Raw genomic sequence first — 20,329 nt, 5'->3', positions numbered from 1 at the left:
ACAGAGAGAGATCAAGTTTTATTAGAATAACAAGGGTTAAAAACAGGGCACAAAAGATAGGCAGAAAAACTTCTGCAAACATTAGCAGACATCAAAATTTTGCTTTTGTATATAAAGTGCATCTCAAAAGTGAGGTATATGGGTGAAGTTGCATAGTGAACTTTACAGAATAATTGGTTTTATTTTAGTCCTGATGCTTGACATTTCTCTTGCTTTCACAATGATCTGTTATTACACAGTTCATTTAGATAAACAGAATTAGTATGCAATGGGAAATAGCATAAACCTCTTAGTTTTGACAGACGCAAAAACTACTTAGTGAGGGGAAAATAATTACAGAGCTAGTAAAATAGCTAAATAAAAGACCAGGTGTGAAACCCCAAATGAGCATCATAGAAGCCAAGAATCTGTATTTCTAGGGCAGTTTAAGTTAAGATCAGGAATTTGTTTCCTCTGTGTTTATTTTCAGTGTAAGGCATACTTAAGCAACACCTAGTAAAATGTTTAACTGCCACAGACAAACTGTGTAAGGGCCTCATTTTGGTATCTCTATCTCCGCAGAACTGGCATGACTAAGTGCAAATTCGATTACCTTTTAAAAATTCCAAATAATTTTGGGGCTACCCTGTTCATAAGGTAGCTCACAACTGATACTCAGCACATTGGTGTGTATATATAAGATCATTTCAAATTGGATTGTCAGTGCAGTATCTCTCATATATCAAAAATATTTTAAACTGTTCCTTTTGTTTATTTAACAGAAACTATGAAAACCGACAAGTCAGTTTCAGACTGATAGAGAAGAATAAGAATGTGGGTTGCAATTAGTGCAGAATATCCTTACAATTATAAGAAAAGTAAAATCTTACCACTAAATCATGCAACTACTGATATTTTCCTCTTTCTTAGTCCTATGTTAACTAAGGTTGAGTTCTTGGGACTTTTAGTATTGCCTGCTGCTATAGAATCAAACCATTTCCAGAAAAATTACACCTATGCCATAGTTCTTTAGAGACTTCAGCAAGGTACCTGCCCTCTTTTCTCTCCAAAGGCCTCAAAACACTGATGATGTTGAGAGACCTTTTCCTACTAAGCCTTGAAAGCATTCCTGGTTTAAATTAACTGGACCTTTATGGGATTCAGGATGTTTACAGCAGGGCACAATAAATGCAGAGAAAGCCTTTTCAACTGTTCATAGATTAAGAAACTGAGAATTAAATGCTAATTTGTTCCAGTTCACTCTGACAGTGCAATGAAGGATTAATTTTTGCGTTAAGTTCTATCACATCTTTGACAAAATCATTGTTTCCTATAAAGTCTCCAGCAATGATGTTAATACACTTTTTTTTTGGTCCTGGATACTGCTGCTTTATCCAGATTTTCAAACATGGAAGACTCTGGAGTGTCATTTTCTTCAATGATCCAAATGGGTGTACAAGAATATACCTTAAATTTTCAGTAAGGTTAATCCCTGCCACAAAGAATTTTCCTGAAACAAAAATCAGAAATTGACACATTAAATATTCTTTTGAGGAGAAGAGAAACTTCTCAGTATTGCATTACCTTCACATCTCATTCCAGTAGGGATCATTAAAATACTAACTTCACACTCTTTCTGTATTGTTTCACGTCCCCGTAACTGTTTCCCCTTGTTGCAACTGCATGCTGTAGTAAACAATTCCTGAGCCACACTCGGTTATCCAAACATTCCAGTTTAGCTAAATTTGTCTAGTTATTCATTGCAGTCTAAAGGTTCTCCACTGACTAGTGCTCCTCTGTAAATGACTCCTCTGTTGCTGTGAGGCTGCTCCCAAAGGCTCAGCCTTCCCCGCAGTGGATGGGAGCACAGGGCGCACCCTCTGGCTGGGCAGTGCGCTGCTGAAGCGGCTCTCCCGTCACCACCCTGTGCGTTCACTTCAAAAGCTGTGTCACACATTCTGAACTGAACCTCTGCCAGATTACACCACACCAGCATGCTTGAGTGCTGCTGTTCATGTGCAGCTACACCCTTCTCGTACTGCTCTGGTATCACAGAATCATTAAGGTTGGAAAAGGCCTCCAAGATCATCGAGTCCAACATTTGACCAAACACCACCATGACAACTAAACCATGGCACTATGTGCCACATCCACTGTTTCTTGAACATCTCCAGGGACAGTGACTCTACCAGCTCCCTGGGCGGCCCATTCCAATGCTTAACCACCCTTTCAGTGAAGAAATTATTCCTGATTTCCAAGCTCAGCATCCCCCCTGGCCTGAGGCCATTCCTCTTCTGGTTGCCTGTGAGAACAGGCCAATTTCCACCTTGCTACAACCTCCTTTCAAGCAGCTGTAGAAAGTGATGAGATGTCCCCTGAGAGAAAGCTTGTAGGGACTTCCTTTAATAACAAGGCTAGTGGAACGCACTCCTCTCACCACCTGTGCTGCCCAGAGCAACAAGCACCGGGCTGAGGAAGCCGCCTCCTCCCCGTGAGGCGGGCACAAATCCCAGCGAGCGGGCCTGCACTGCGGCCTCCCTTTCTGTGGGTCACCCCCGCAAGGTGGCCGCCACAACCTCTGTGGTCTGTGCGTGTGTGCACACCGACAGTACCCACACAGCACACACAGGGTGGCTGCATCCCTGCAGGAAACAACTGCCCAGCTTTCCTGCATGTTTTGCATGGCTGGAAGCGCCCCTCCTCTCCTCCGAGCGAACGGCCTGTGCCTACCTGGCCGGCCCATGCGCTTCATGCGCTCCAAATACCGGATAAGAGCACGAGTGGACGTTTTGTTTCCCCACCAGTATGGGATGGGAGGCCACAGCTCACAGTGCTTCTCCAGTTCCACCTCCTCTTCGTACGAGACTATAACCTGATGGCCGAGGTGCCACATGGTCCGCAGTGTGGGCACCACCTAAAAGGAAGCAGGCCCAGGTTGAAGTCAACACAGCAGCATTCCCCAAGTCCACATACTGTGAGGCATCACAGATTCAGTTCAGATAAAGAGTTTAAATGAGCAGCCCAGTAGGTGATGGGCTGGTCTACAAGCTGCAGGACAATACGACCCTGGGAGCTTCAGCAAATTCCTCCTTTCCTCAAACAATTCAGCTATGATCATGTCCATAACTGAAGGTCTTACACCTGCATAATAAGAAACCATCCCTGTGTCAGCCCTCATGCACAAGCCACTGCTGAAAGTTTGTTAAGGGAGGAAGACTGAGACCATCAGATGCAGGGATGCAGACAGAGAGAAGCAGGAATCATTTTGGCAGATTCCGCACATTGATGCAAATTTGGCACAGTAACCACCAAAGAAAACTGAACTGCTTAAAAATTGGTAATACTAAATGTGAGTCACCAAGAGCTACATTAGTTCTCATTTCTCTAAGTGGACAGTTTATGAAATTGGGATACTCCAGACATTTTTAATTGAGAGAGAGAAAGACTGGAATCAGACATTTTCTCCATCAGATGGATGGGCTTAAATAGCTGTTAAATTTAAGTGTCTCAATATGAAATTACATTTTCCAGCCTCAGAAGTTACCATAGGAGAGAACTAAGGCCCTCTGACTACTTCTATTTGCAAAATCAGCATATTTAACAGGCATTGTTTTTTCTAAAAATGTTGTGGTTAAAAACTACATTTGCTGCTTGTCAAAAATCAATGGTGGCTTTTTGATGTTCCTATTAGATTATTAACTTAAATAAAAACCTAAAGCACTTGAAAATTAATAATGTAAATATTAGAAGAAAGCTGTGGGTGGAATGAATCCCTCTCAGTTCATCCACAAAAGAAAGAATGCAAGCTTCTATTAGGTCAGAAAATATTGCAAAATTAAGACACAAGCTTAATCTTAAGCTACAAAACTTTGTGGTTGACTGAAGCCTTTGCTTTACTCCAGCTGCCTTTCTAAAGCTGGAACCTTTTAAACAAACATGCAAAGATGTGCAATACAAGCCAAAAAAACAAGCTACCAGAGATGTGTATATAAACACAGGTGCTTATTATGCAGACAAAGCAGAAATGAAAGTCTAACAAGGGATTTTTAAACCCTAGTAATCAGATCAAAGGAAGACACCTTGAATAGTTAAGACAATTAAAATTTTAAATTTTAAATGCAGTGTAATATTGTCACACTGTGGCCTGTGCCAGTACTACATACAGACCTTGCCTGAGCAGCTGCTTCATAAACACTTTCACATTTAATTCCGTACAACAACAGAGATGCGGTCTTGAAACACAGTAGGTAGTAGTTTATTTTAGAGTAAGTCAGCAAACACTTGGATATTTGATGGCAAATCTAAATCTGTGATCGTGAAAAATCCCACAGATGCCTAACCTGCAATGGTACCACTAGCAAAATGGTGAGATCCATTGCGCTGGTCACAGACCCCATAGATACAGAGTTTTCCTGTTCAAGGGAAGTACTTGGTTTGTCTTTTCTCCAGTTCTCTTCCTCCATCCTCCTGGACATGACTCAGAAATGTTCTTTCTTCATGAAGTGATCTCTGACCACTCTTTCAAGACATTTATTCAACAAATTGTCATCAGCAACTTTCCCCTTTTGCAGTTAATAACTTTCATCTGTTTAAGAGCTGGCCATGTGTCTGAAAGCAAATTTGACCACCTTCTCCAGTATCTCTGCTTATTCGCAACTTACACACTCAAGTTATTTGGGGAAACAATAAAACAGTGTCACTCAGGTCTTCAGTTATTCAGCTGAGGCCTGAATGTTTAGAATCCCCTAGTTTTGCTGAGAATTGTTCTATTTTAACTCTGCTGTACAAAATGCTTTGAAGTGGTAATACTCACATGTTACTGATACACCAGCTTCAAAGGCTGAATTTGAATCATGAACAAGGTCATCATTCTCCTGTACCACTCACATCTCCAGAGAAAACCCTCTGTTCCTCTGCATCTTTGAAATGTTAATTGTTTAGCTACTAAAAGCTCCCACACCTTGTAAAAAACAGAAGGAGCTAAAAATCTCAGCTTCTAAAATGTAGCAATCAAATATTTTCTGATTTAAATTAAGGCTTTTCTGGACGTATGGGTAACTGCAAGACTGGTTAGGAGTCTTGCCACCAGTCAATGCCACCAGAAATGCACTGAGGGCAGAGATGCTATTAAGAGTGACCTCAACAAGTTGACAGAAACCTCATGAAGTTCAACAAAAGCAAATGCAAAGTCCTGAACAGACTAACCCTGCACACCAGGACAGACTGGTGGAAGCTGGCAAGAAACCTGCTTTGCAGAAAAGGACCTGAAGATTTTCGTAGGCATCAAGCTGCACTTGAGCCGGTACTGTGCTCACCTGGCAAAGGTCAGTTGTGAACTGGGCTGTGTTAGCAAAGGCACAGACAGCAAATCAAGAAAAGGGGATCTTCCCTTCTATTTAGCAGTTGTGGGACTGCAGCTCAGGTATTATTTCCAGCTGGGGCTTCCCCAGTACAAAAAAATCACTGATGAGCTGGAGTGAATCCAGCAGCACACCACCAGAGCGAGCAGAGGCTGGAGCAGAGGCTGGAGCATGACACACGAGGACAGGCTGAGGAAGCTGAGTCTGTCCAGCATGAAAAGAGAAGACTGGACAGGTCTTACTGCCATCTGCAAATACTTAACGGGTAAATGTAGAGAAGACTCCTCAGATATGCACAGCAAAGGATGGAAGTCAGCAGACATAAGAGAGATTCTGATCAGATAGAGAAGGAAAACAATGTTACTGTGAGAGTTGTCAAATTTTGCATAGAGAGGTTGTGAAATCTCCATCCTTGGAGATAATCAAGAATGAACAGGATGCAGCCCAGCATAACTTGGAAGCTGGTCCTACTTTGCATGGTAGTGTTGGACCAAATGACCTCCAGAGGTCACTTCCAACCTAAAATGTTTTAAATAGAAAATCATTAATTTATAATTATTGCTGTGAAAAGGCAGAAAAATGATTCTTTAAACTCTAAATAATAACTATAAGACACACAATTTTTATTTTCCTTTCTTTTTTCTTTCATTTTCCTTTATTTTCCTCTCTATTCTTTTCTCTCTTTTTTTCCCTCTCCTTTCCAAGAAAATGCAGACAGGACAATGGATGGCAGTTGTCTCTACTATTGTCCCACATATATAACATACATAGTCAAATTTAATTCCCTCCTCCTCTACACTCTACATATGTTTGCTTTATCTCCTCAGTTCTAGTAGGTAATGACCTATCTCTAATGCAGCAAATGGTACTTTTCCAAGCTTAAAAACACAGTGAAAGTAAAATATATCAAAAATTTCCAACCAAAGATCTCACTGTGGTGTATCATTCTTTTAAAATGTGAAAAAAAGGATCTCATACTTACATTTCTAGGACACAGTTTACACTGGAAAATCTCTTTTATACAGGCAACAAGATGATTATGAAGTCTTTTGGTTAATCCATCAAAATTCCTGCAGGCTATGATAACAACTTCCTGAGGATGAGTTTCTAGCCACCTCAATATTTCCCACAGAATATCCTACAAGAAAGAGATATGGCAGCTTAGAAAGTTATCTGTGCTATGCAGGGGAAAGGACATACAATCAACAGAGCAGTGATGGTGGAGTAGACTCACAATCACAACAATGAAAAACTGTGTTTTCCCAAAAAAAAAAAAAAAAGTGTTTCTGTAATTATATAGGGCTTTTAATGTCTTCTTCCCTTTAAAAGCTTGTCTCCTTACCAGGGAAACAGGAATGCCCTGTGTATCATCCTGGGACAACACATGTTAAACCCCAGAACATCGCATGTGGTAGGGCAGGCAGTGGAGAGCAGGCACAGAGTCTGGTTTGAGGATAAGGAAAACATTGATGCTCCAGTATCACATGCAGGTGCTGAAACTAACTTCCAGTCCTGCTGATTTTCTCTAGTTTGAAGTCCTCACATAAGAAAAACAAATAACCTACTCAGAAGACGTTGAGCCAGCATTTCTGGATTATGATGGCCCTTAAATGAAAACATAGCACTGGTTTTATAGCCATCACAAAGGTAAGAAAAATACCTGCACAGTAACAGTTGTGTAAACCATATGCACGAAGTACAAATTCATAGAAGGATCATTAGCCTTGTGGGCGATCCTGAAATCCAGGTATCTAACTCCAGCCTCAAGTTGCTCTGTCACAGTCAGGACCTGAAAGGTGAAACAGAGGTCCTGAGAACTTGAAAGAGATTTGTTTCTTTAGTTTAGAAAGCTAAAAGAGAGGTACAAAGTTAGCCCTATGGCATTTTTCACAGGTCTTTCATCTTTAAAATGTCACTGGATGGCACCAAATTGCAACTTAGAAGCATTTTGCCCTCTGGCAAGAGGGATTCCAATTTCCCTGCAGCATTAACTGCAAGTACAGATTAGATTAGTTTCAGACAGTTGCCCTTGTTGTGTTCTGAAAGTTAAAAACCAATTAACCTGTGCATAAATACATGATTGCTCTTCACACAACTATTCATTTAAAAAGCAATTGCAGGATCAGCAAGTCAGAAATGCCGTATTTATCTTATTAGATCAAAGACTTTACCATGGTTGTCTCTGCGGACCTCACACATCCTCAACAAAAGGAAAAACAAAAATAAAAAAAAATACTGGCTATTGTTCTTTTTCAAGATATAGTTTCTTATGAAGTTTGAATTACCCTGTAAAGTCCTAAAAAACAGAGGCACTCCTCTAGATTCACTTCCCTCAGAGCACTTCCACTGGATTTGAGGACTGAATAGAATATGTGATAAACCTGCTTCTGAGGCAAGAAGTCCCAAATGATATGTCTTTTCCTTATATCAAGATTCTCTTACCAAAAGAAAATAGAATCAATTTAATTAGATATGTCTAAACACTAGTTTGTTTTAGTTCAACCTGGTAGGGATAAAAATGGCTCTAGAAACCATACATTATACTGCTTTAAGTCAGAAAGGATCAGAAAGCTAAATCAGTACAAGGCATTGCTCTTGAATATCCAAATTTGTAGTTTTAGTACTGTGGCAGAGCTTAAGGCATATGGCAGATGTTCATCTTGCTTAGTTTAACCCCCTAACTTCCTGTTCTTTGGACATGAATTTAGCCTCCCCAGGCTGTACCTGAGGGGCCAGGCTGGGACAGACCAGCCCTGGGTGGCCCAGGGTCCAGGGGTGCAGTGGGTCTGGCCAACAGCTCCTCCTGGGCCTGCTGGGTCTCCACCAGGCTGAAGAAGTTGAAGGGGTGATCCACACCCCTTTGCTTGGAGTATGTTGGAGATAGAAGGTGTGCATGGCTGTAGGTCATTTATAACCTCTGTGGCCAGAAAAAGCACCAAATGAAATTGCTCTTCTGAACTGCCCTTCAGATTAATTCATTTCTTATCTGTTGACTATACAGGAAAATTAGACAAATTAGACTCTCTAATTAGTCACCTGGGTTTGGATGCTGAATTGGGCATCGTGAACATTGCCCCCTAAAGGGCAAAATTCAAAAGGAAGCCCTGAGGAGCAATGCTGCTCAGTGCTCCAGTCTCACACCAGGCATCCAGGGCATGACTGGAAGTTACACAGCCATTGCACAGGAACCATTTGGGCCTCTAGACTGACAGCCACAGCAATTGGGGCTCAAGCAGGCAACTCCCAGGCACTGGGCCATCCAGGAACTTGTGGATCCTACTATCAGAAGGGCTCCATGGTGTCTGTTCTGCATTCCAATGGGTGGAATCATCTCCCCACAGAGATAACTGGAGCACAGCAGAGCTAAGGAGGGGCAGGATTGTAGCTGTGCCTCTTCCCTATCAGCACTGGGCCACTTCCTGCTTGTCACACTGGGTTTGGACCAGAAAATTATTATAATGATGTTAAGAGATTGTTTGTCACCAACAGGATCACTTTGCCAGCCAGAAACCCACAAATTAGGAGGTTTCTAAATCTTTCATTGCCTAAAGTCCCTCCCAAAAAAGCAGCTCAAAATAAACAGGGATCTGTGCTAAGCAAATGCCCATCAACATCAGCTCATGACTGCTGGCTCATATTTGATAGCTGGTAGTGTCCAAGATTCCAGTTTGCCAGAACTGCTCAAACACAACAAAAGAAACCTTAGCATGCCTATTGCTGTTTATCAATTACTCAGTTTTAATTCTCTAATAATGAACTACTCCTTCAATAAGAAAAAAAACAGAAAGATTTTTGGTACCTCTTTGATGTTAGGAAAGTCTATTCTTTGGAAGGATCTTCAAAAGCTGTAGCCTAAATCATGATCATCAATTTTGTCTTTAACATACATTTGTGAGGAACAAAGAGATAACTACTGGCTTAATATTTGCATATTTTAAAAAGTTAACTAAACCTTACGTGATGGACCACACCTTCACTCTCTTAATCTTTATGGGGGAAAAAAAAATCCTTTCAACAAGGGATTCTTCTGTTTCTGCTGCTGATGAAATACCCAGTATAGGTGGGGAAAACAACTGACATCTCACACAACAATGGTACCAAAAATTACAAGCAAAGCTCCTGAACAAAGTTCAAGAGAAAAAACCACTCTGTTAATTACATTAATATTAAATGTTATTTACCACCACAATAAACATGTGAAAAATGGTTTCTAGTACCAAGTGGTCAGCTTTAAGCAACAACTATAAGTATCACCCCTGCCTCACCTGCATGTTTTTTCCCCAGAAAAGATGATCAGATATGTGTGGCTCCTATCTCATACTCCAAAGTGCTAGATTTAGAAAGAGTAATTTTCTTCATATTACTGGACTGGAATGGAACTGTGGTTTGGATTTGAGTTGGAAACAGCATTGATTACACAGGGATGTTCTTGCTGTTGCTGAGAAGTTCTTACACAGAGCCGGGGCCTTTTCTGCATCTCACCCCACCCCACCAGCAAGGAGGCTGGGGGTACACAAGGAGTACACAGCCAGGACAGCTGACCCTAACTGACCACAGGGATATCCTGCATCACAAGGAGTCATGCTCAGCATATAAAGCTGGGGGAAGAACAGAGGGAATGTTCGGAGTGATGGTGTTTGTCCTGCTAAGACACCGTTACACGGAGCCTGGCTTTCCTGGACCTGACTGAACACCTACATGTCCATGGGAAGTGTGAATTAATTCCTTATTTTGTTTTGCTGGCATATGTGGCTTTTCCTTTACCTATTAAACGTCTTTATCTCAACCCACAAGTTCTCTAGCTTTTACCCTTCAATTCCCTCCCCTATCTCACCCAGGGGCAACGAGAAGCAGCAGTGCAGGGCTGAGCTGCTGGCTGGAGTTAAACCACAACACCCAAGCACAGCATCTCATAAGAGCACAGATTTCTGGGCAGCAGGCTATTCTGTCATTGTACACTCTCAGCCCTGCAGCACAAACTTCAACTTTGCCAAGGGAAGAAGAGAATGCCAGACAATGGTTACCTGTGTTATAGACCACTTCATGATAATGGGGTGCACAATGCAGGGCAGACATTTGTTTAAAAACTTCACCAGCTTGGACTCATTGCCACTAACAGCAGAGCTTTTATCCAAACAGTAGGTCATAGTGTCGTGACTCCCTGTAGAATACAAAAATAAATGTACAGAAAATCTAATTTCTTAGCTACTCAAGACCATATTGCATAGCTACATTTCATGCACACACCTGATAGAAAACCACATTTGCAAGCCACAAACTTACATATTCTGAGAGCCTCTGTAGGTAGGGCAAAAAAGTGGAATTGTCTACAGAGGTTGGTCACCTAACATTAATGAGCTTAGTGTAAAATCCTCATGAAGGGAAGGCATTGACACTTTTCAGTAAACTATCTGAACTACACGTGACTGTTGTTTGCCTCAAACCACAATAAAATGGTTTGTTTCAAACGGCGTCTTCCCTCAAAATAATTATCGTGATGTGAAAACATATTTTTTCAGGGAATAGATAGCTGAAGGCTGAATTTATCTAGAAATTGTCCTGTTTTCAGAGTTGTCCAAATGCAGGATTTCATTGTCCAATACCCTCATCTCTGCATGGGAAAATATGACTGAAAGAGGAAATTAATCTTCTTACACCTTTAACTGGACCAACACTTAACTTGGCACTTTAACCATTTATATCTTAAATATCTGCTAAAAATGTCCTCCTGAAGTAAACCCCCACCTCCCCTACAAAAACAACAAACAAGGTGGGTGCTTGAAGGTTTCTGAGGCAAATCCAAGTTTATGAGTAAAAGATGAACAAGATCGTCATTTGATGGACTTCAAAAATTACCTGACTCTTGCCAGCACAGGGAATTATGCAGGCATCAGAGCCAAGACTAATCTGCCCAAATATTTTATTTCCTTGAAGTCTTAATAAATCTGACACGTCTTGCATTGTGCTTAGATGAAACTATTGCAACTCACAATTTCATCAGGACACAGAACCAGTGATTTTGCTAGCTTTTCTGTTGAATTATTTCTTCCAGTTTTATAAACCATCAATAAGAAAAGCTAACAACTCAGTGAAGTGACTTGCTTGGATCTTAACAGACTATCTGCAAAGAATTTGCTTATCATTTTGGAGTTTAAGTATTCTGTCAAATTAGTTGTTCACTGGTGCTAAGAACTGCTTTCTTGAATTGGCAGTCTTACTGGTGCCAGGGGTAATATTTCTAGTAAACACAGTAAAAATTATTGGTCTGGAAGTAAAAATTCTTTGGAACCATCAATAATAGTTTAATGTCTCAATCAATTTTCTCACATTCTAAAAGCCATTTTTTACATATTTTACTGCTTTAAACACCCAAAACACACTCACTGCAGGTAGGAGATCAGTATTGAGGGTAGGCAATAAAAGAAGTATGTATTAGAAGATGTAGGAGTCAAACTATTAAATATCCATGGACCAAATCCAAGTCTGAGAGAGATGAGCAGGATTCCAGTGATGGGTGTTACATCTATGGATGCCAACCAGCAAACGGATAGTAATCTTTTACTCACAAGTCTTTTGTGATGTCATGAGTTACAGTAATGAAAGGAAGATGGGTACATCCATGACACAACATATATGATGCAAAGATAGTGAGCTAGCACCAAGACAAGTAGCTCCAGACCTTGATTCCACACCTCCCCAGTAGCACTGCACCAAATCTGGTGCAAGCACAACAGTAATTAAAGAGATTTGACATTGTCTCATCATCATGCTTTCAGAATCCACGCTGTCATGTTTCTTGCATGCCTTCTATGAGATAAACTTCCACTTCCAAACTGGGTTTCCTCCCTCTGGAAACATGCCAGAGCTGTCTTGACCTGATTGGTCTTGATCTGTTTGTGTTCTGACTTGGGCTAGATGAGCTTTGTAGGTCAGCTGGACAGACACCAAAATATTCTAAGCTAATAGCCTGCGATGCTCTGTAAAAGTCCTCTAATGTTTGCTGGAATGGATTTGCCTTCAACTGTTCTTCATGCCTGTTCTCCCTGCAGCCATATTCAGAAGAACAACAAACATTTTCAAGAATAACAAGGTCACCCTTAGGAGGAGAGCCAGGAAGGCAAACAAACCCATCAGCAGGTTCTCCACTTCCTAAAATGGCCAAGAAACACCAGGTGAAAGTTTTATAGAAACATCATGGCTCCTTTTCCATCAAAACAAAACCCCACTGAGTGTGCTACTGACTTTTGAATTATTTTTGCAATAGGAACAAAAACAGAAAAAGAGAAGACTATTACCTTCTTTCTTCAGTCATAAGACAGATACGTATTTTCTTTTTTCCTCTCTTGATGGTTAAATAAGAAATCTAGAGAGGTTTCTTTAATAGCACATGTCCTAGTCATCTAACATAGGCTTTATCTTAAACAGAGATGCGCTTGTTTTGAAGTTAACATCAATTCAAATAGCATTATCTAAGAAGCCTTCATGAAATAAGTTTCTGAGTTTCAATTTTAATTGGAACTCCACACTCCATTAGCTCACAACAGGCAGAAAAAAGCCAAAATGTTACAATTCTTGGATTCTCCCAAGGTTTTACCCACTGAAGACAAGACTTCACACTATCTCTAAATATATGCCTTTCCTAAAATTAACCTATGATTCTGTGGCCTACATAAAACATTCATCTACACACTGTGCTGCTTTCCCCCCAAGCTACCTGTCACATCTACAGGTGTGAGAGAAAACACAGGCTAGACTTTTCTTTAGTACCATTTTTGATGTGGAGGCAAAGGGAATCCATGTGTCAGTGAAACCACATTATACCATAATTTTTTGTGGACAGAATAAGAAGGGAAAAAAAATCAAGGCAGTAGAAAGAGGCAATAATATAACCAAAGAAAGATTAATAATACACAGGTATCATTTAAATGCATTTATGCATAACACAATAAATCCAGTTTTTATAAGCTGGATCATGTAGAAAAATAGCAGTCTATATTAATAAAAACATGTTAATAATAGGCCTCAATTCTCCTTTTTCTGCAACTTCACAGTTTCTTTTAGGCAGTACAAAGAAAAAAATAATAAGGTAAACCTTAATTCTTCCCTCCTGGAACCATTTTATTATATAGGAATTCACAAGAATAATTATGGATATTTTATCATTCCCCAAATAAGTTAATCCTTAGATTATTAGTAGTATCTCACAAGATAATGCAAAGTGCCTCTTTCTTTTCATTTCTAAAAAAAAAAAAAAAAAAAATTCTTTTGTAGCCCCTCCCCTCTAAGAAACCCCAAACATTACAGACCAACATTATTCACATAACATCACACAAACCCTCCCCCACACACTGACCCAAATAATAAACATTGCCATCCTGAAATGGGACAAACAGGATATTCCAATGTTTAAATGGCAAGCTAACAAAACAGTGGAGAACAAAAGTTAATCTTTACCTGGAAGAGCTAAGTTATAGAGGGGAATATCCCAGAGCTTCTCTGGTAACTGTGACATCCATTGACCATTTTCATGGCACACATGAACAAAGGTTTGCAAAGGGCCTTCCATTGGTATGTGCTCTGGGACTTCATAGGGTGTTCTGGGAGGGAAAAAGAAAAGAAAAACAATAAACCACTCCATATACTGTGGTTGAATTAATGACATTGCACCTGTGTAGGAAGAATTTATAGATGCTAAAAAATGTCAAGTAGTTGCAGAAAAATGTCAACAGCTTATATGCTGCTTTTGATAACAGTGTCTCCCACCACAATGCCAAAGGGTGGATTCCAGCTTCAGGTTTGCAAACTGACCAAGGGAAAGAAAAAATCGAGCCAAGTCAAATATACACAGTTTCACTGGTATGGAGAAATTGCTGCCTATATTGGCTATTGTGAAACCACAAGGAGTACCTCCCTCCAGTGAGAAACTGTGTCCATTCCTTTACCCTCTGCAGTCCCAGGAGCACAGCAATGGGACCAATGGCAGGGCTGGGACAGGGGCTGGGTCTGCTACCCTCAGGTCCCTAGAGAACACTTACCTTGAAGGATCCAATCAGGTGCCACAGAAGTACCTCTATGAAAAGCCTTAGCAAAGATGCCAGGACACTGGATTTGCAGGTCATGCCAGCATCTGCGGTCAAAGAGGAAAACATTCCTCTACTTATTCCTGATTTGGAGAACACCAAAGATATTTTTATTGCCCCTATGAGTCCAGGTTCATAAGTATTTCACTTTGGTGTGACCTTCCTGAAACTACTCTGGAACTGTTCTTCTCTGGGATCTTCTGCAAAATTTGCAGTAGTCGTGCAGGAGTGCCAGTGGAGGAAACACAGGTGATTTCTCACCAGACATCACCAGGACCTGCTGGAGTTATCCTGCTCATTTTTCATTTTATGATCTCCTGGATCATGCAGAACTCAAAAATAAGCTCTGTTTTGGGGTCTTTTTCCTAGGATGTTCCTAGTTCAGATGGTCTGAGGATTAGAGCCTCCCTTCTTTTCACTGCTTTCAAGGCTTTATTTTGTCACAGATATTGTGAGAGTTTCTTTTGGCACGGTGACTACCAATATATAACCAATATCACAGCTTCCTCTTTAATACCTTTTTTAAAAGCTGCCAATGTAAATTATTCCTTCTTGTCTGCTACAGCAATCGCAGCCAGATACATATTTTTTAGGTTTTGTACTCAGCAAACACCCTCACTGGTCCCTGGTCCCTTCTGCTGCATCTTAGCACATTCATTCAAGATTGTTTCTCCTAGGAAGTGGTTGGGTTTTCCCTTATATACTGGAGAGCCAGAGTGCTTATATGAAGAACATTTCCTTAAAACATGGTGCAATATATTTTTTTTCTTTTGACGCTCATAAAGTTGCTAAAAGGCAACTTTAGGAATTGCATTCCTAAATTTTATGTCCATATCACACAAAAAGATACAATCTGCTTTTGGCATTTGGCATACAGCCAATGCACAAAGCATCACCTGCCTAGCCTGCCTTGCTGCACCTTCAGTGCATCTTTGAGTTGTAAGAAACAAATGGTCTCTATATGCCACATCAGCTATTGTTATTCTTGGAAAAATATTCAGATCTCAGGCAGATCAACTCACACATCCTCTGACTCTGCACTTTAATATGATGAGCTTCTGTCCCACACAGACCCTTGTTCAGACAACAGACGTCTGCAGCTCATTTTGTCACCTTTTTCTGTTTCATGCTTCATCCCACTGCACACCCACAGCTGCTCTGCTCTAGTCTCTGTACCAAGTAGCATCAGGGTGGGCAGGGGCTGCAGGTGCTTAAAGCAGCATTTCTGTTTATAAAGACTGGATGGTGTCCCTCCTTCTCCAGCTCTGAAGCTGACAGAGCTCTGAGGCTGCAACACTCACAGCATATGGCAGCACTCATGCAGGTCCTGTATGCAGACTAGAGACCTGACTATAAGCATTGTTTTTCCTCTTCTGAGTGGGGAGATTTGCAGCTCCCTTTCCAGAGCCTTTGGGGTTCTCCAATACCCCAAAGCCACCCCAGAGCAGGCACCCATCACTCCAGGGACCCATAGCAGGACCCTTAAGACCTGTAAGGCAGTAACACATTACCCTGGCACAGGCTCCTTTGCACCAACAGCACCTCCAGGATGCATCCAAGGGTGCAGGTTTGCCTGCTGCCACTCTCCTCCTGCCATGTGCTCTCACCATCTTGTTTGGGCTTGTTTGAAGTTGCAGGCATAGCTTCACAGCTGACAAAAAAAGCTGGGTTTCTGCCACGCTGGTCCCTTTTTCCAGTTCACCACTGAGTCAGGATAGCACATGCTCAGGAAGTTCCTGCGATGTCATCAAGCCATGAAATTGCCTCTACTGAGCTGTACGAGAGATCCCTTGGCATTTTCCAGCCAAAGCCCATGGGCAGCACAGCTGCCATCAATGCCCCAGCCTCTGCAGGACCAGGACACCTCACAGAGTATCCTGCTGGGCCTGAGGAAAGCCAGCAGAGAGCAGAAACAGCAAGACCAAGACACACTGCAGTCCTGCAAACACAGACACATGAGAGATGCACATCTCCTCCTCTTCCACAGTACCCCGAGACTGGGGATGGCAGCCACTGGCAGTGCATGGCAGGAGCTGCACCACGGCCATCTGCTGATCAAGTTCTGTACAAAAGGGACTGGAGCAGGTTTTGTCCTCCTTCCCCACGCAATGCAAAGCCCTAGATGTTAACACTGCCACCGCTAAACCCAGCTGCTGCCTTGTGTTTGAGGGGCAACCTTTAGGAAGAAACCAAGGCTTACTTGGAGAAATGAAACTGTAACTGTTAGCTGCTGCCTCTCATGACTAAACCCTAAACTTGACAAATAAGAACGGTTTCTTTATTCCCCTTATCCAGACAAGTAAGTCCACTCCACACACCATACTGTGATAAACTACTGTGGGTTTGCATGGCAAGATTTTGATAGTGGGGGCAGTCTACAGAGCTGATTCCTGTGGGAAGCTGCCAGAAACTCTCCCCAAGTAGAACAGAGCCAGTGCCAGCTGGCTCCAAGGCGGGCCAAGGTTGAGCCCAACAACAACAACAGTGGTAGAGCCTCTGGGGTAACAGGTTCAAGAAGGGGGAAAAAGTTGCTGTGCAACAGCATCCAGGAAAAGAGGAGTAAGAATATGTGAGAGAGACAACTCTGCAGGCACCAGAGCCAGGGCAGAAGGAGGGGCAGGCGGTGCTCCAGGCACTGGAGCAGAGATTCGCCTGCAGCCCGTGGTGAAGACCATGGTGAGGCAGCTGTGCCCCTGCAGCCCATGGAGATCCATTCTGGAGCAGAGCCCTCCACCTGCAGCCTGTGGAGGGTCCCACACTAGAGCTGGTGAATGCCCAAAGGAGAATGTGACCCCATGGGAAGCCCATGTGGGAGCAGGCTTCTGGCAAGACCTGTGGTCTCATGGAGAGGGGAGCCCACGCTGGAGCAGGGTTGCTAGCAGGACTTGTGACCCCATGGAAAGGACCCACACTGGAGCAGATCACAAAGGACTGCAGCTCTTGGGAAGGACTGATGTTGGAGAAATTTGTGGAGGAGCATCTCCCACAGGAGGGACCATGCTGGAGCAGAAGAGTGTGAGGGGTCCTCCCCTGAGGAGGAAGGATTAGCAGAGACAATACTTGATGAACTGACCTCAGCCCCCATTCCACATCCCCCTGTGCCACTGCAGGTAGAGGATATCAGGAAATCAAAGTGAAGACACACCCTGGGAGAATGGAGGGGTGGGCAGTAGGTGTTCTAAGATTTGCTGGTTATTTCTCATTACCTTACTCTGATTTCATTGGTAATGAATTCAATATTTTCTCCAAACCGAGTCTGCTTTGCCTTTTTTGTGACAGTACCAGATGAGCGATCTCTCCCTGTCCTTAACTTGGTCTATGAGCTTTTCGCTACGTTTTTCTCTCCCCTTGCTGAGTAGGAGAGTGATAGAGAGACTCTGGTGGGCACTTGGCTTCCAGTCAGGAGAAACCCACCCTAACTACCCTCGCTCCCCTTGCTCACATCAGCGTCTGACCTGCCCTGGGTGCTCTGCATACAGGCAGCAATTACATTTTGACGACTTTATCGGGACACATGCAATAAACAAGCAATAAAACGTGCAGACCTGTAAAGCCGCTAGAGATCACCATCCTGCAGCCCCAGGACACAGAGAGCATCGGGTTGATTGTCCCTCGCCCGGAGGGGCTGTGCCCCGTCGGAGCGTGCCTTACCCGCACAGCCCCGCTGGGACACGGCCAACGCAGTTCCGGGAGGCAGATATAATTAAAGAACGATTCATGATGACGACAGTGAAACATGTGCTGCAGCCGACCCAGAAGCTTAAAAAAAAACCTCACGGGAGTTACAGGAAACCCTGTGAGGAGCAGTACCCGAACACCCGGGCGAGGAGGGGGCCGCCAGCCCCCCAGCGGCGATGGGGACCAGGGCTCCGCGCTGCCCCCGCCTCCCTCCCGCTCCCGGACCCTCCGAGGAGCCGCATTCCTCCCTCCCTCGCCACTGCTTTACTCACTCCGAGGAACGACTCCGTTTCCATGTCGGCTCCTCGGGAAGCCGGGCGCACCCCAGCTCGCCCGGGGCCCCGCACCAGGCGGGGCGGAGCTGCCCCGCCCGGCTCAAGTGGCCGCAGGTTTGAGGAAGGTGAAGAAGGGGCGGGAGGGATGAAGAAGAGGAGGAGAAGTGCTTGTGGTGGAGTGGCGCTGCCCGAAGCGCAGAGCCGCTCTCTGGACTGACGGGGCATTGCTTCAGGAGGAGCCTGCGGGCAGGGACGGGCGGGGGGAGCGCCAGGTAGCAGTGTCTGGCATGCTGCTCCTGCAGTTGAAATCTATTAATGCAAGAAGGCTTAGGATAAATATTTACAAATATATATACCTTAGAAGTACCTTACTTGCCTGCTGTATCTATCCAGCAAAGCTTGTCAGGGCCTCTGCTGTGTGAAATTCACTTACGATGCCACCTGGCAGAAATCTTGGCAAGCTCTTCAAAAAGCTTTTCTGTGTAAAGAGGCAGGAGGTAAATAGATGAGTGAATGGCATGTAGAGGCAAACATGCATACCCTCGGTGCAGTTCTTGAAGCAGGGTGTGTTCTCAGCCTTCCCAGAGAGATGGAGAAAGGATCTCACCTACCCCTTAGTGTTCCAAAACCGCACGAAAACACACAGTTCCCTAAGTAAAGAATGGTGAGCTGGAACTCCAACTGAAAAGAATGGATAGAGAAGATTAGCTCCCCTTTCTCCACAGGAGAAGCATTCCTAGAGGGTCATCTACAATGGAGCTGTGATCTAAGTGCTCTGGGATCATACTGCAGTCAGGATTAGCAATACTGCAGGCTGCTGCAGTGTTGTGCTTCTTAATGCAAGGACGTGTTTTCAGATAGGCCTTTTTCACTAGCTCATTTTTGCATGAGGCAGAGCAGTGTATATGCACAGAGCAAACCTTGCTGTGGTACCAACAGCAGCAAGATCAGGTTAAGAGTCAGCTAAATGAGTCATTTCCATTGGTGAATCCCAGGACAGCAGGGCTGCCTGGCCTTGAGAGTGATGGTTACAGTTATATGTATCAGTCCAGGCTGCTGTTCATATATCGGGTCTTACAGAGGATCACAAAACTAGCTGCCAGTAGATGCAGAATAGATGTGCACCAAGCTGTAGCACTAGGCACAGAAAGGATGAAATGCCAAAAGGAATGAAGTAAAGCAAAGGAGAAGGTAGGAAAGAAAAGACGCTATTTGATGGATGTGTGGTTTGGTACCACCAGGATAGAAAGCTGAGAATAGTTACAGAGAAGTGTTATTCTGCCCTTCGTGGAATAAAATAAATAGGAAAGTATTTCAATCAGAAAAGGCTAGGAGTGAAAATCAAAGTCAACTTTAATTCTTAATTTTCTCAGAAAGTTAAAACTATGAAGGGATGGCAAAACAACAGTCAGGCAGTCTCTGGATACTACCATGATGAATACAGTACAGCCAGACATGGTTCCAGTCTTGTGAAACAAACCTGTGTGAAATTGCTTAGACTAAAAGGCACAACATGATTGTGGAAAGATAAAATTAAAAGCTATTTTGGTGTGGATTTGAAATGAGTAACAGAAAACTCAAAAAGAACCATGAAACTGAAATCCCACATTTTATTCTGAAGGCCTTAACACAAGACTTTACACCCTAGTAATGTGAAGTGTCTGCTGAGTGATGTGGATATGATCTTGCAGGTCTCACTTCAACAGAAATACTCTATCAAGAAATCTCTAGCCCTGTCCAAACCCTTCTAATTCCTACCCTTTCAAGACTGAGTTTGTGTCTCAGTTCTTTGTTTGCACTGGAATTACTAAAGATGTCAAGAGAGTTGCTCTTGGTTTAGTTTTGAGATCACAATCTTTCAGGAGGGATTTAGGAATTCCATAAAGCAATGAATGACAGGAAGTTAATCAGCATATGATTTAAGCCCTGAATAAGCATTTTTTCTGAGGAGCAGTCA

General features: G+C 42.9%; 1 protein-coding gene across 8 annotated transcripts; it reads right to left on the bottom strand.

The window, feature by feature from the left end:
- Positions 1 to 11: 11 nt before the first annotated feature.
- On the bottom strand, positions 12 to 18,533 carry PLCXD1 (phosphatidylinositol specific phospholipase C X domain containing 1; the record flags this gene model as incomplete). 8 transcript variants are annotated; one of them, XM_084201141.1, is made up of 8 exons in its annotated part: positions 13 to 1,489; positions 2,710 to 2,893; positions 6,322 to 6,477; positions 7,000 to 7,128; positions 10,364 to 10,500; positions 13,794 to 13,936; positions 14,375 to 14,466; positions 17,965 to 18,072. In XM_084201141.1, 6 exons carry the CDS (start codon positions 13,903 to 13,905, stop codon positions 1,215 to 1,217), a joined length of 993 nt encoding a protein of 330 aa, XP_084057267.1. In that variant the 3' UTR covers positions 13 to 1,214. The 8 variants fall into 8 exon arrangements, with proteins under 8 accessions (XP_084057270.1, XP_084057271.1, XP_084057265.1 ...); XM_084201140.1 differs by lacking the exon at positions 17,965 to 18,072 and adding an exon at positions 18,370 to 18,533 and having other exon boundaries at positions 14 to 1,489; XM_084201142.1 differs by lacking the exons at positions 14,375 to 14,466; positions 17,965 to 18,072 and adding an exon at positions 18,370 to 18,533.
- Between the last annotated feature and the right edge of the window lie 1,796 nt (positions 18,534 to 20,329).

This window comes from Fringilla coelebs (genome assembly GCF_963513975.1).
Source record: "Fringilla coelebs genome assembly, chromosome: 2".
In the NCBI taxonomy this organism is placed as follows: Eukaryota; Metazoa; Chordata; class Aves; order Passeriformes; family Fringillidae; genus Fringilla; species Fringilla coelebs.
The sequence above is the reverse complement of the archived record's forward strand: the minus strand, read 5'-3'. Positions and strand labels throughout refer to the sequence as shown.